The sequence below is a fragment of the Physeter macrocephalus genome, chromosome 18 (genome assembly GCF_002837175.3).
Source record: "Physeter macrocephalus isolate SW-GA chromosome 18, ASM283717v5, whole genome shotgun sequence".
Lineage (NCBI taxonomy): Eukaryota > Metazoa > Chordata > Mammalia > Artiodactyla > Physeteridae > Physeter > Physeter macrocephalus.
This window is the reverse complement of record NC_041231.1, coordinates 38,240,338-38,253,747: the sequence shown is the minus strand read 5'-3', so window position 1 is coordinate 38,253,747 and position 13,410 is coordinate 38,240,338. Positions and strand designations below refer to the sequence as shown.

Genomic DNA, 13,410 nt, shown 5'->3' with positions numbered 1-13,410 from the left:
AACTACAGTTTGGGGTCTAAGTCTGACATCTTGCAAAGGACTATCTTGAGCATTTCCAATTGGAGTTATGGTGTCAATATTTCTAAAAGTCCTAGTATGTTGCTGTCTTGGGATATTTCCATGGAACCCATTAAGCTACCTTGTTTGAAGGATGTTGAACAGCCTGGCATCATTTCCAAATGACCGTGCTAAACTGAGAAAGGCAACTACATTACCAAAGGAACACTGAAAACCAAGGCCATGGATTGTGGCCAGAGGTGAAGGTACTGATTCCTAACCAACCCATGGCTAACCCTAAACCCTTAATTCTTCTTCCAGATGTATGCAGCATTTGGGAAGGAAAAAGGAAATGGTCCTGCCAGTGCAAAGGCTTCCAGTGGTGTTTTGCCACACTGGTATCAGTCCTTTTTCTGTTTTCTAACCAGGCACCCATTTCTTATCATACAGGTTGGGCAGCTCTTTCCTGCATTTTAAAACCCTGGTGTCTTATTGTCTAAAACGCTTGATTTTGACTTGAGTTCACGTGTTTTGTGGAAATACAAGCGGTAATTACACAATTACCTGCCACTGGCAACAGTCACCAGGGAAATTTACAGCCCCCAATATCCAGATCTGGTAACTGGTTATTAAACGTGGTTGACGAAAACACTGACATGGCAAATGGGATCTGAGCAAGGACTGGCTCATCAGCAATTCTTGTGAGACAATGGCTGGAAGTCCACAAGAGACCATCGATTTTATTTCATTAAACATTCTATTATTTACGGCAATATTACTACTAATAATAGTTATCATTTCCATTTTTTGAGAATCTGTCATGTGGCTGGCATCGTGTTACCTGCCTATTTGATCCTTATTAAAAAAAAAAAACAAAAACCCTTCTGGGAATGTATTATAATTTTAGGATTAGAAGACAGACACAGAGAGGCTAAGTAACCAGCCCAGGGTCACTTTCTGGGCTGCGATGGAGTCAGGATTTTAACCTTTCCAGAACCTGCAAACTCAAATACCTTCAGGGGCTCAGGCAGGTAAGACTCTGGGGTGAAGTGGGCCGGGTGTAGCTTTATAGAGAGAAATGAGGACAATGGAGAAATGGCCAGTACATCTAACATTTCCCCAAGTTCCCAGACTCCAAGCCTGTCACTACTGGCCTGGGGGAAAAACCCCTAAGACACGGTACTGGCCAGACAGGAACTATCCGAAGCCTAAATTCATTCTACAGGCCCTAGTTTTCCAGCCTTTGTCATCTGAAACTGGATTCATGCTTAATGACATTAAATCTTTTTAGGATAAACTTTTTCAATGATATACACAGACGGAAAAGTGCACAGATTATACGTATGTCACTTGATGAATTTTCATAAACTGAACATAACCACGTAACCAACTTCCAGGCCAAGAATCAGAATATCACCAGCATCCCAGTGGCCTTTTCTTGTGCCCTTACCGGTTACAAACCCTCTGAAGGTGAGCCAGTATCCTGAATTCTAACCCCATAGAGGAAATTGGTCTGTTTCTGAGGTTTACATAAATGGACTCGCACAGTTGGTTCTCTTATGTCCATGTGCTTTCACCTAATGCTATGTGAGATTCATCCACGTCGTGGCAAATGGCAATAACTCCTTCTCAACAGCTTTTACCCTAAAGTCTATTGCTTGATATAGTTGCCTGAATACATTATAGCTGAGCCTCTAACGAGGAAGACTTCCTTCTCTGGAAACAGGTTCTAAAAATTGAAACAAGTCACTCTAGGACTTTGTTAGAATTATGGAGAGAGTTCTGTTGTTAAAATATTTTTTCTAAACATTTTCTCATTTATTGTCTCATTTTATCTTCTCACGTACCACGCCAGGTAGTTAGGAGACATATTATTCCCATTGGTTAGATTCAGAAACGGAGGGTACATGCAATTATACGACTGCATGCTACCATAGAGCAAGTGTGGCAAAATAGTTATGAAACAGAGATTTCAGTTATGTCTACATTGCCAATCTAATGTTTCCATCTGAACATACATCCTGGTGCTCCTTTCTGGGTCAAGGTTCTATTCACAGGTAAAATAAACCCATCGCCAATGATGTTTTGCCGTGAGTATATCATACTGCTGTGTGCCTTTGATGTTTCCCTCCTCAGCATCCATTTCCCTTTCTTATTTGAGAGTCCATTCTTTCCCCTTCTCGATCCACAAGATTGAGGTGGGCTCCATCTCTAGTGGGGAACAGCACATGACTCCCCCCTTAGGGGTCTAGGGTCTCACCTGAAACCTGGCTACTGTTCAAGAATGGATTACCATGAAGGAAGCAAAACTGAGAAAAGGACAGTGAGAAGTCATTTGAGCCCCTGGGACAAGCCACTCCTGAAACCCACTACCTCTGAACTGTTCACTGCATGAAGCCATATATATGTATGTGCATGTATGTATTTGTTTTTGCTCAAATTGTCTTGTGTTATGTTTTTGTTCTTTTCTTCTTTGCTGGGGGAGGGGGATACTTGCAAAAGAAAAAAATTATAACAGTTATGCTTACGTAAATAAATACTCATATTTCACCTCGCAGATTCAAACAGCCATAATGTCCTTATCCAGTGAGTTGCAGTTAGGCAGACATGGAGATTTTGTCTCGAATTTATGCAAAGTTTCTCTCCTGAGTCCTGTCTAAGTGAAGTCACAGTGTTGGCACAGACAACATCTGTTTTTAACCCACAGAAATGCTGGCTTTGCCCTGCACTTGGGAAAGGGTCTGTTCTGCCCACAATGATCGCTTCTGCCATAGATGCTGAAGTAATCCAACATGGGGAGGCAAGGCTAGAGGTGGCAAAGGTATTTTCAAATAGAAGAGAAAAATGACTGGTCCAAACAACAGACCAAATCAGTGAACTGTTGATTTAGACAATTTTGATCCAAAAGACTTTGGGAACTTCTCTAGCCAGTGTGGTGTCCTCTGTACTTCCAGCAGAATGTTCTGAGACAGAGATCTGATAATTTATCTCTGCACTTTAAAAATCTATCATAAAGTGGGAGGAAGAAGTAGGTACAGTGGAGCAACCTGACAAACACTACCTCAGCCAGGTGATCCATCAAGGTCAACATCAAACAGCCAAAAACCATACTGATGGTATGCACCCTTGATATGATGTGATGAAAGTGGCACTTTACCTCTGTGGTCTTCTGCCCATAACCCACATCCCCAGTCTAACCATGAGAAAAAGATCTCAGACACATCCTAGCGGAGGGGCAACCTACAATATACCCGATCCGTACTCCTCATAACTGTCAAGATCATCAAAAACAAAGAGAGTATGAGAAACTCACAGTCAAGTGGAGCCGACAGGGACATGACAACCAAACGTAATGTGGATTCTGGATGAGCTCCTGGAACAAAGAAAGGACATTACCTTAAAACTAAAGAAATCTAAATGAACAGTAGGCTTTAGTTAATAACAACGTATTCATGTTTGTTCCATTAGTGACAATATACCATATGAATGTAAGATCTTAATAACAGAGGAAACTGTATCTGTGTGGGAAGGAAGGTTATATGGGAACTCTCTGTACTATCTGCTCAGTTTTTCTGTAAATCTAAGAATGTTGTAAAAATAAAGCCTATTAAAAATAAAGTTTATTTAAAAATCCATCTCTGGATTTTTGTTGCCGCAAGAGGGTTTCCTAAAATTCAGAGATCAAAGTGGACCCTTGAAATGATTACAGGGGGTCCACAGGCACAGTCTGAAATATCCCTCAGCCACAGAGTTAAACATTCCTTCACTGACCATTTTCAATCCTTCTGATTCAGTAACAAAGGAAAACTCTCTGTTCAGCCCCGCAAACACATTTCTAACCTTTGCCAGTTTCCCTTTTCGGCAAAGAAAGAGAAAGCTTCAGGCTCAGAGCTTTGTTTTCAATACTTACTTTTATTGTTCTTATTTTCATTATTTTTTGGTTCTTATATTTGGTGATGGCTATGTATGGAAAATTATCCTACTTACTCATCTATGATGGTGGCATTTTTTTCTTAAAGTATATTTATTTAAATAAAACAGTAAGCCTATTTAATTTTATAAGGTACTTAACTCAGACTACATATTGTCTTAAGACATAGTAAGAATCAGGCAAGCAGTATGCAAATACCTGGAGTTGAGAACCAAAGGCCAACAGGATTAGGTCTACACCCCTTAGCCTGGAGCTCAGGGTCCTCTCCCACCTGAGGACACCTGTCCAGGCTCCCGTCCCCAGATGCTCCACCTTGCAAACCCAAGGATGCCTAGAAAATCAGATGCTGATGCCCGGACAATGAGGGCTTAGAAGAAACAAGAGAGGCCCATGGCTAGCAGGTTAAAATCCAACAGGCTAAGCTTTGTCTCAGCTCTCCTTTCACACATGGCTGGACTTCCTGTGGGCCCTACTGCCATTCTCTCATCACGTGGGCCAACACTGGCACTGATGAAGCAACCAATTCCTTCAAGCCTCTGTGAGCTGGATAGTCATGGTGGAGACCAAACTTGCGATACGGAAGCACTGCTGGGTGGGTACCAGTAGGATCTGAATTTCAGCCCCATATGCCCCACCCACCTGACCTGGGGCCTGAAGCAGAGGGCTTGCTGAGCACTGGGTGCGAAGCCTGGCTCCACCACGTACCATCTGGGGGATGCTGGGTGAGGTGTGTAAGCTCTCTGGCCTCTTTCTCCTTGTCTGTAAAGTGAGGATAATAATAATACCATAATACCTGAGGACAATACCTACCTCATGGGATTACTATCAGGATAAGTGAATTCATGCAAGTACAGCATTTAGCACAATGCTCCACCAGGTAAGAGTGCTCTATAAATGTGCACCGTTTCTGGTCATCTCTGTGGGCCTCCATTCCCCTCGCTGTGAAATGTGGATCATGACAGTACCTACCTCATGCGACTGTTTTCAGGAATAAAGGAGTGGTGCACATGGGTCCCTGGTGCCATGGTCTGGCTCCTAGCAAACACTCCATAATGTTCAATTATTTTTATCTGTGTTTACTTATTATCAGTGTGATTATTCTTATGAATTAGTGATGCCAAGAATTAGAATGTCTCTCCAATCTTTTGTAACAGCAGTTCACAGACACAAGAAGCAGTCAAGGTGGATTTTTAAGGTCAAACGTTAGGCTTGTCTATATGCTTCGGTGGAACTATAGGTAGGGGTGGACCTGCAGCTGAGTGCAGCAGTTTGTGAGCTGGTACTTTTCCTTCCAGAAGGACTGGTTCTGTGCATATAGGAGCAGAGGCTCCATCTGGTCAGCTGGGCGCATATAACCAGGCTTGAATGCAAGCTGGCTGCTTCAGGAAGTTCTATGAGGTAAGAAATTCTTGTCCAACAAAAGTTCTTTTTCCAGAAAAAGGCACATAATGAAAAGGGCAAATGACTTTGCAGGTTGCTCCCATATGTGTCTGACTGTGAGAGAGTTTCACACCCGGTGGCTTTGAGTCCATGAAGTATAGAAAGGAAATGATATTTCCCCTGTGTCATCAAGGGCCAACTGGGAGGAGAGTCTATCTCACCCTCTCTCCTCCCCAGAGAGTCTTCAAGAACACATATTCCTGTTTCGGAAGTTCTAGGGACAGCCTTGGATTGCAATGAACTTACCGTGTACGCTTGGATCAGTTGCTTCTGACTGGGCCTCAGTTTCCCCATCTGTAAAATGAAGATATCGGGTTACATGACATATATACCTTCTAGCAATATAAATCAATTACTGTTTAACTGCAATAATGGTAAGAACTGATAATTTGTTTCCTCGAATATAATTCAAACTTTTAACGAAACCAGGAGCTGATTCTCCACTGCGATCCACAGGTGAGCTGCAAAGGCTGGTGAGCCCTTGCATGGACAATTCTGTCTGTGTATTTTTCTGGATGATTTTGTGCATGTATCCAAATGATGGCAGGGCTATTGTTTTAGCCTGCTCAGCTTTCAGTGTCTTTCTTCTAGACTAGAGCCCATTTTTCTTTTTCCTTTGGAAACGACATCTCCCACATCCAGTAAGGCTGGATGTATGATCCAAAAAGGACCAGTAAGAGTCCCTCTAGAGGGCTGTTATGGATGCTGGGAGAGAGGGGTGTCTCTCCTCTAAAATCCAAGAATACTCAAAGCTGTTGGGAGTCATCTTTGCCACCAAGTGGAGAGGAGCAGCAGGACTGATGCCAACCTCATGGAACGCGCAGAAGAAACAAGGAGGAAAAGAGGAAGGGAGGGAGAGGGGAAGAAAGGGAAGTGAGAAAAGGTGGGAAGGAGGAAGAGAGGGAGGGATAAAGAGAGATCGAGAACAAGGCTGGAACTGAGAGAGAGAGAAAGACAAAAAGGGAAGGGAAAGAGGGAGGGAAGGAGGAAGGGAGATGCCACCAATGACTTAATTTCTTAATACAGTATGAGCCCTTAGATCCAGCTATGCATAGAGGGAAATTTACACCTTGGCTCTTCCAGTAAAGTGAGTCCATAACTTCCCTTTTTCTTTCTTTTGTCTTCAAGTCCATAGCTTCTTCAAATGGGGATCCATGACCCAAACAAGATTAGAAACCACCACAGTTGGAGCATTTATTCAAGATGGAATGAACTCGCTTCAGAAAGAAACAAAGTTTATTTGATGAATATAAATAAGGCGATCAGCACAAAGTACTTCTCATACACGTGATAACAAATTTATGAACTGTACATACCTTGTACGTTGTACTTCTACTAGACACGAGGTTACAATGACTGGCTACTACATGCCCACTGGTAGTTTCTGAGGGCTCCTTAGTTTTATTTATTTATTTTTTATATCGAAGTCCATAATCACATGGTCAATATCACAACCCACATGCCACTCACTTGGAGAAATATTACAAGAAGCACTGTCAAACGAGGGTCGCTGGGAATTAGATACACTGACCCCTGGCAGCATTCAAACGCCACTCGACACAAAAACATCTCAGTAGAGCTTATGTCAACACATTTGAGGTCTCGTCATAAACAGTGTTTAAAAAGTAAATGGAAACCCACTTTCAAATGAAAGTTGACACGCTGTTAACGTGCATACTGGATACACAAAAATCATTAAATACAAAATAGAGACAGTACATCGAAATCAAACGGGGTATAAAGTATAAGCTTGCTTTTGCACAAAGCAAGAAGACCAACTCCTCCTAAATGTTAGCCTCAACTTTTTCAAGTTCGCTATGATTAAGGGGGAGACCCGCTAAAGTCTGCGCAAAGGAAATGTCTTCCCGATAACACAGTGTTTGTTGTAAACACAAACTATTTTTAATATGTGAAAAGGGAATTTTTTTTGGTAAACCCCCAACATCAGAGAATGTTACATGATATATAATGAAAAGATGCTATGTTAGACAGAATTCAATTTTTAAGGGACTAAATGATAATGCCCCCGTAAAAGTAAGCTCGGTACGACTTTAAACCAACATAAGTGGGGCAAAAATGAGCCCCCAAACAATAGGTGTGACAAAATTGGCACATACTTGGAAATAGCTAACTATACACGGTTAGTTGAATTTTCTGTTTCTAGGACCCTCTATTCCCTAGTGGACTTCCTACTTCCTACTTCAAGTATTCAGTGGCAGGGTTCAGATCGGGACCTGGTTGCAGGAGGCAGTGCGGCCACCTATTTGAGGACACCCAAACCGTTCACGGGGACGAGTCGCAGGCCTGGGTTTTCAGTGCGACATTATGTCAGAGTGTGCTAAATACGTCTGCAAAGAGCCCTGCTCATTTCTCCAATCAAGACCTAGATCCCTTTGATAGTTAAAGGACAAACTTTTTAAACATGAATGTATTGGATTGCTTATGCAACACTAAAGCTTTACACGGTTTGCAATACTTACGACAAGAACAAAGCCAGAAGCAAGAAACCTGCTCGAATATATTACTCCTAATGCACCAAGGATGAACAGTGCAGCCCAGACACAGTTTCGTCTTCCCCGCTAGATAAATAAGGTGTCTGACTTTTAAATATCTCTATGGCTCACGCGAGAGGTCCAGAGTTAATTGCACCGACATTTTAAAAAGTAATAATAACGACTAAATTCAATGCAAGACTTCAGGAACATCTGCTTAGAATCCTTTCCACAGCGGCAGAGAAAGACAACTATATTTATTAAGGCCACTCATGCTTAAATTCACTGTTTGTCCTTTAAAAATGCAGATTTTCGTCCCCCACTTGCATACCTGTGGAAGTGTTTCTTCCAATGACAAGAAAATGGATCAGTACAAGAGTTGCACATGTTTGCCAGACTTGGTCATGAGTTTTATGAAGTTATAACCACTTTAAGTTTTTTTGAATCTTCAGAGGAAGCAGGAGGAGTTTAATTCTCCTTAGTACCATGTCACTGTATGGAAAAGACCTCAAAATTTGGTCTCTTTCCCTGGCATGTGCTTTAAATAACGACTCTGTACCACAGACATGTTGTGTAGCGCTATATACAGATACACCGCTTTTATGATTATTCCTCGTTCATCATTGTTTTCATGTTTGATGCTGAAAATGTTTTGGAATCCATGTTGGAGACATTTTAAAAAAATGAGAAATGACCCTTCGTTTACAGAAGATCTAAGCGTACACTGCTTGCACAGCATTTGGATCTTGAATGTGAACGAGTCCCAGCTTCTTCGTGGAGACCTGCGTGTACGGGAATGGTAAGAGTCTGAGGCTCAGCCGCACACCGGCCATGGGGGATGCGTGAAACACATGGAATAGAAATATGCAGGTGTCTCAGGCTCTGGCCACTCCCCAGTACAAAAACAGGGTAGGTAAAACTATGAATGATCAATTTAGATGTGCCAAGCATTGTCAGAGACACACACCATGTTTTCATAAGGCGATTTCTTGGCAAGTACTGGTGGTTTAAAAAATTGATTTCATTTCCAACCTGGCCCAGGGGTAACTACTGGTTCCACCATCAAAATGTGGTTCTTCAAACAGCACGTTAAAGAAATAGAGGAGGGTAAAGGCTCACCATTTTTGGTGTTTTGGTTTCTTTGTCAAACACTCCATGCATCCTGGTATACAAACACTGCCGACACCGCTCACTCGCAGAATTTACACTTTTTGATAATCTAATGCATTAGGTATGACCACTTAGACTGAACCAGCAGAAAAACGGGAGATGAAGCTAGCTGTCCAACAGAAGCTGAATCCACAGTTAAAATCCCATGGAGTTCAAATTTATCCAGTGATGTTTAAGTAACATAGGTAAAATGTTATCAAATAATGACATTCAGAGGAGATGAATACGTTTTAAATGCCCGAATCCCGACCAATAAAGTGGAGGACCTGCCGTGTTTTCCTCCTCCGCAATCTCCTTTCCAACATGTCTGAATCCATGAGAAAGGACATGAGATGATGAAGGAAATACCAAGTTGAACAGAATCGTGCTCAGTAATGAAAGCGAAAACTCCTCTTCAGTCCTGATGAGCGTTCCCGGGTGGTGATGGAGAGTGATGTGAGCTGCACTGCAATAGATGATCAGAGTATTGCTGCGAGCTGCATTTCCCCTTTAGTCAGCCCTTCTGATATAATAGCTGCAACAAGAAAGCACATAGTTTAGCCGGGAGCGGAACTGGCAGTGATATTGGAGGTAATCCTGGCAGACACTCCCCCAACTCCAACCCCTGCCCCCCCAACTCCACCACCCTCTTTGATTGGGGTTGATTGGGATTTGGGAGGGCGGTGATGCGGAGGAAGCATGGAGTGACGAAGTGAACAGAAAGTTACATTATGTCCTGCAAACACATCTGAGAAGAGGCCTCTTTCAAAATATTTCACATACAGGTACAGATGACTCTTGATATGCAGAAAGAAATTGAAAGGAAATAAGCCAAAACTGTTGTAGTGATTATTTCTATGTGATCAGATTATGAATTTTTTTCTCTCCACAGGTTTTCTACAATGAGTATGGTTTTTAAATTATTTTAAAACTTGACTTTATAGATATTAGGGAGTTGAAGATGGTCAAGACACCAGAAAACTTAACATTCACTTACAAACCACCTAAGAGCAACGATTTAAAAGAACACTGGAAATTTCACTCCTAGGTATATACCTGGAAGAATGGAAAACAGGGACTCAAAAAGACTACTTGTACACAATTGCTCACAGCAGCACTACTGACAATAACCAAAAGGTAGAAACAAATCCCAGGTATCCAGCAACAGACGAATGGAGAAACAAAAGGTGGTATATACACACACAGAATATTATTCAGCCCTAAAAAGAAATAAAGTTCTGATTCATGCTACAACACGGATGAACCTTGAGGACATCATGCTAAGTGAAATAAACCAGTCACCAAAGGACAAATACTGTACGAATCCACTTACATGAAACATCTACAATAGACAAATTCAAAGATGCGGAAAACAAATTAGAGGTTACAGGGGCTCAGAGGGAAGGGGGGGATGAAAAGCTATCTTTTAATGGGTACAGAGTTTCTGTTTGCAGTAATGAATAAGTTCTGGAAATGGATAATAGTGTTGGTTGTACAATGCCGTGTATGCATTTAATGCCACTGAATTGTACAGTTAAACTGGTTAAAATGGTAGAATTTTAATGTATATTTTACCACAATAAAAGCATAACTTTGAAAAGAATATCGATAGCTCCTGAAGCAGAGTAGAATGAAACAAAGTTGGCTGCCATCCCCACATCCCATGACATGTGTGTATATGTTTAGCCCTAAACATAAATGCAACAGTCATCCATTTGCATACTTCACGCCCTGGGGAAGATGTATCCAGAAGCACCCCGAGTTTTCTCACTGTCCCCATAAGGGTCCCTGGGTGTGGAATACAACTGCAGCCTGGGAAGAAACAGTAAAATGGGTGAGAAGAGAGGACCATCCCACATCGAGCCTTCAAATGATGACTTTCTTCCCTACTGAGGCTGGCCTTTGTGCTCCTGCATCATTATCATTCACATATGGTCTCTGAATACTTTGGGAGTTTCCGGGCACACGGCAATAGTGCAGCTACCTGGGGAATACGGCGGGGAGGGGAAAGATCAAACACACACACTCACACACATGTGAGCCACTTTTTTTTTTTTTTTTTTTTTTTTTTTTGCGGTACGCGGGCCTCTCACTGCTGTGGCCTCTCCGGTTGCGGAGCACAGGCTCCGGACGCGCAGGCTCAGCGGCCATGGCTCACGGGCCCAGCCGCTCCGCGGCACGTGGGATCCTCCCGGACCGGGGCGCGAACCCTTGTCCCCCGCATCGGCAGGCGGACTCTCAACCACTGCGCCACCAGGGAAGCCCGTGAGCCACTTTTTATATATAGTCTCAGCTGTCTGATTTGTTGGTCAATACACAGCATTTCTCAAGTCACACTGACTAATGAGCCAACCAAAGATCCCACTGTCTGCACAGGTAGGCAGTTATTTTGAGCCCTTATTAAGCAGTGCAAATGAAATATGTGGCTTGGATGAACTGTGCTAATTCATACTCTGAGGAGTTTGGTGTAACCCTTCTGGTTAAGAAACTTGAATCGGAGCAAAAAAATGACTTTTGCAGAGCCAGAAAGCTAGGGAGTTCCTAGAGCAGATCATATTACTCATTCTGGCACATAAAATCTATGCAAACTTTGTATGAAAATTGTAAGTCAGAGCACGCTTTCTGCTTCATGAGCTGTGCATAGCTCTAATTCTTTTGTGCATTAAGCATTTCTTAATCATCCTTTTAAGGGGCTGACCAATATATTAAAAGGCCACATAATTAAAAGGTAAAGAGAAACCCAAAGTAGTACTAAAATGCACCGGTCGTATTTTACAGATGGGGAAATGAGTGAAAAATAATTACAGCGAATGTCCGACGTCCTTGATGTTTTTCCAAGATAAAGTAGCAAAGAACAATCATTTATTCAGTTGAAAGAAAGATTTCCAGCTGGGTAACAGGTCACAAGGCAGAATACAGTGCCTCACGACCGCAACACACTGCTTTGGCGTAAGGTTTGCGCTGTGGTCAAGAGAACTCTCAAAAAGAGTCGCCGTTCCTTCCACTGGACAGTCCATTCGCCACGAGGCCTAATGGATTTGAGAGGAAAAAACTCAGATGACACTGCCAGCAGTTGCAAATGGAAATGATCCCTTGTTGAGGGGCAAATAAGCATACATTTAAAAAAATTTTTTTAAAAGCAACCCTGACTTCCAGCAAGGAAGCAATCTGAGCAGCCACCCACCGTGAGATAATCTCTGGCCGGTCCTCCCTGCCCTGGATGGTCACAGCAGCCCCAACCTGTCCCCATGCGTCCTCTCTTCCAGCACCCACTCTACATTGTCACCGGTGCAGCTAACAGTGCTATTTCAACAACATCTACTTCATCTTGCACTCCCTGTTTACAGCCTTCATTTATAATCCCATCGCCGTCGGGATGGAGGATGGACTCCAGGCCATGCTGGCCTCTCTCTCTCTCTCTCTCTCTCTCTCTCTCTCTGTCTCTCCAGCTCCATGCTTCATGTTCCCCCTACGCTGTACTTGCTTCTGCAGTCCTAAAGCTTGCCTTCCTCCTCATTGCACAGACTTGTCTTTCTGTCTGACATGCATTCACACTAACCCTTGACCTGACCGATTCCTACTTATTTTTCGGTCTCAGTTTAGATGTCTCTTCTTCCCTGAGGTCTTTCCTGACCCTCCTAAGTGTGGGATGTGGCACAAGAAGTCTCACACGTACTGCACTGTCCCCTTTCATGACTTGTCTAGACTTTTGCTGTCCAATACGGTAGCCACTGAACAAATGTGTCTACTCAGCACTTGAAATGTGGCTAGCCCAACTTGAGATGTGCTATAAGTGTAAAATCTGCACCGGATTTTAAAGATTTAGTGTGAATTTAGTTTTTTTCTATTGACTTCATGTTAAAAATGATATTTTGGATATATTGGATAAAATTAAATATATTACTAGAATTAATTTCACCTGTTTCTTATTACTCTTTTCAATGTGGCTACTAGAAAACTCAAAACTACAGATGTGGTTTGCAATATATTTCTAATGAACAACATTGGTCTAGGCTACAAGCTCTATGAGGGCAGGGCTCATGCTGGTCTTGCTCACTTAGCATTCCCTGTGCCATGCACACTTCATGGAGTAAGCTGATTCACTCACCCTTTCCACAGATATTAGAGAGCACCTAGAGTAGGCAGAATCCTAAAGTCCTCCCCACCCCAAAGATTTCCTGCTGTAATCCCTGGCACTGGGACTGTGAACATCTCACAACATGATTATGTTACCTTATAGATATAATTAAGGTTACTAATCAGTTGGCTTTAAATTAATCAAAAGAGAGAATGAGTGGACCTAATTTAATCATGGGAGCCCTTTAACAGCAGAGACTTTTCTCTTGCTGGTAGCAGAAGAGAAAGTCAGAGAAATCTGAAATACAAGAGGGATTTGCTGTG

At 42.4% G+C, this 13,410-nt stretch overlaps 1 protein-coding gene across 2 annotated transcripts in view; it reads right to left on the bottom strand.

The window, feature by feature from the left end:
• Positions 1-6,424: 6,424 nt before the first annotated feature.
• The window catches only part of ERC2 (ELKS/RAB6-interacting/CAST family member 2), a 991,464-nt gene continuing 984,478 nt past the window's right edge, over positions 6,425-13,410 (bottom strand). Inside the window, exons 16-17 of one of the 2 annotated variants that reach the window (XR_008615821.1) lie at positions 8,192-9,544; positions 6,425-6,585 (exon numbers count right to left, since the gene is read on the bottom strand). Coding sequence is in view for 1 of the 2 variants with exons in the window: in XM_024123747.2 (XP_023979515.1) it covers positions 9,524-9,544 (21 nt within the window). In the remaining variant the exon portion in view is untranslated. Of the gene's footprint in view, positions 6,586-6,608; positions 9,545-13,410 lie in introns of those variants that run through there. The other variant, XM_024123747.2, reaches the window with a different exon arrangement.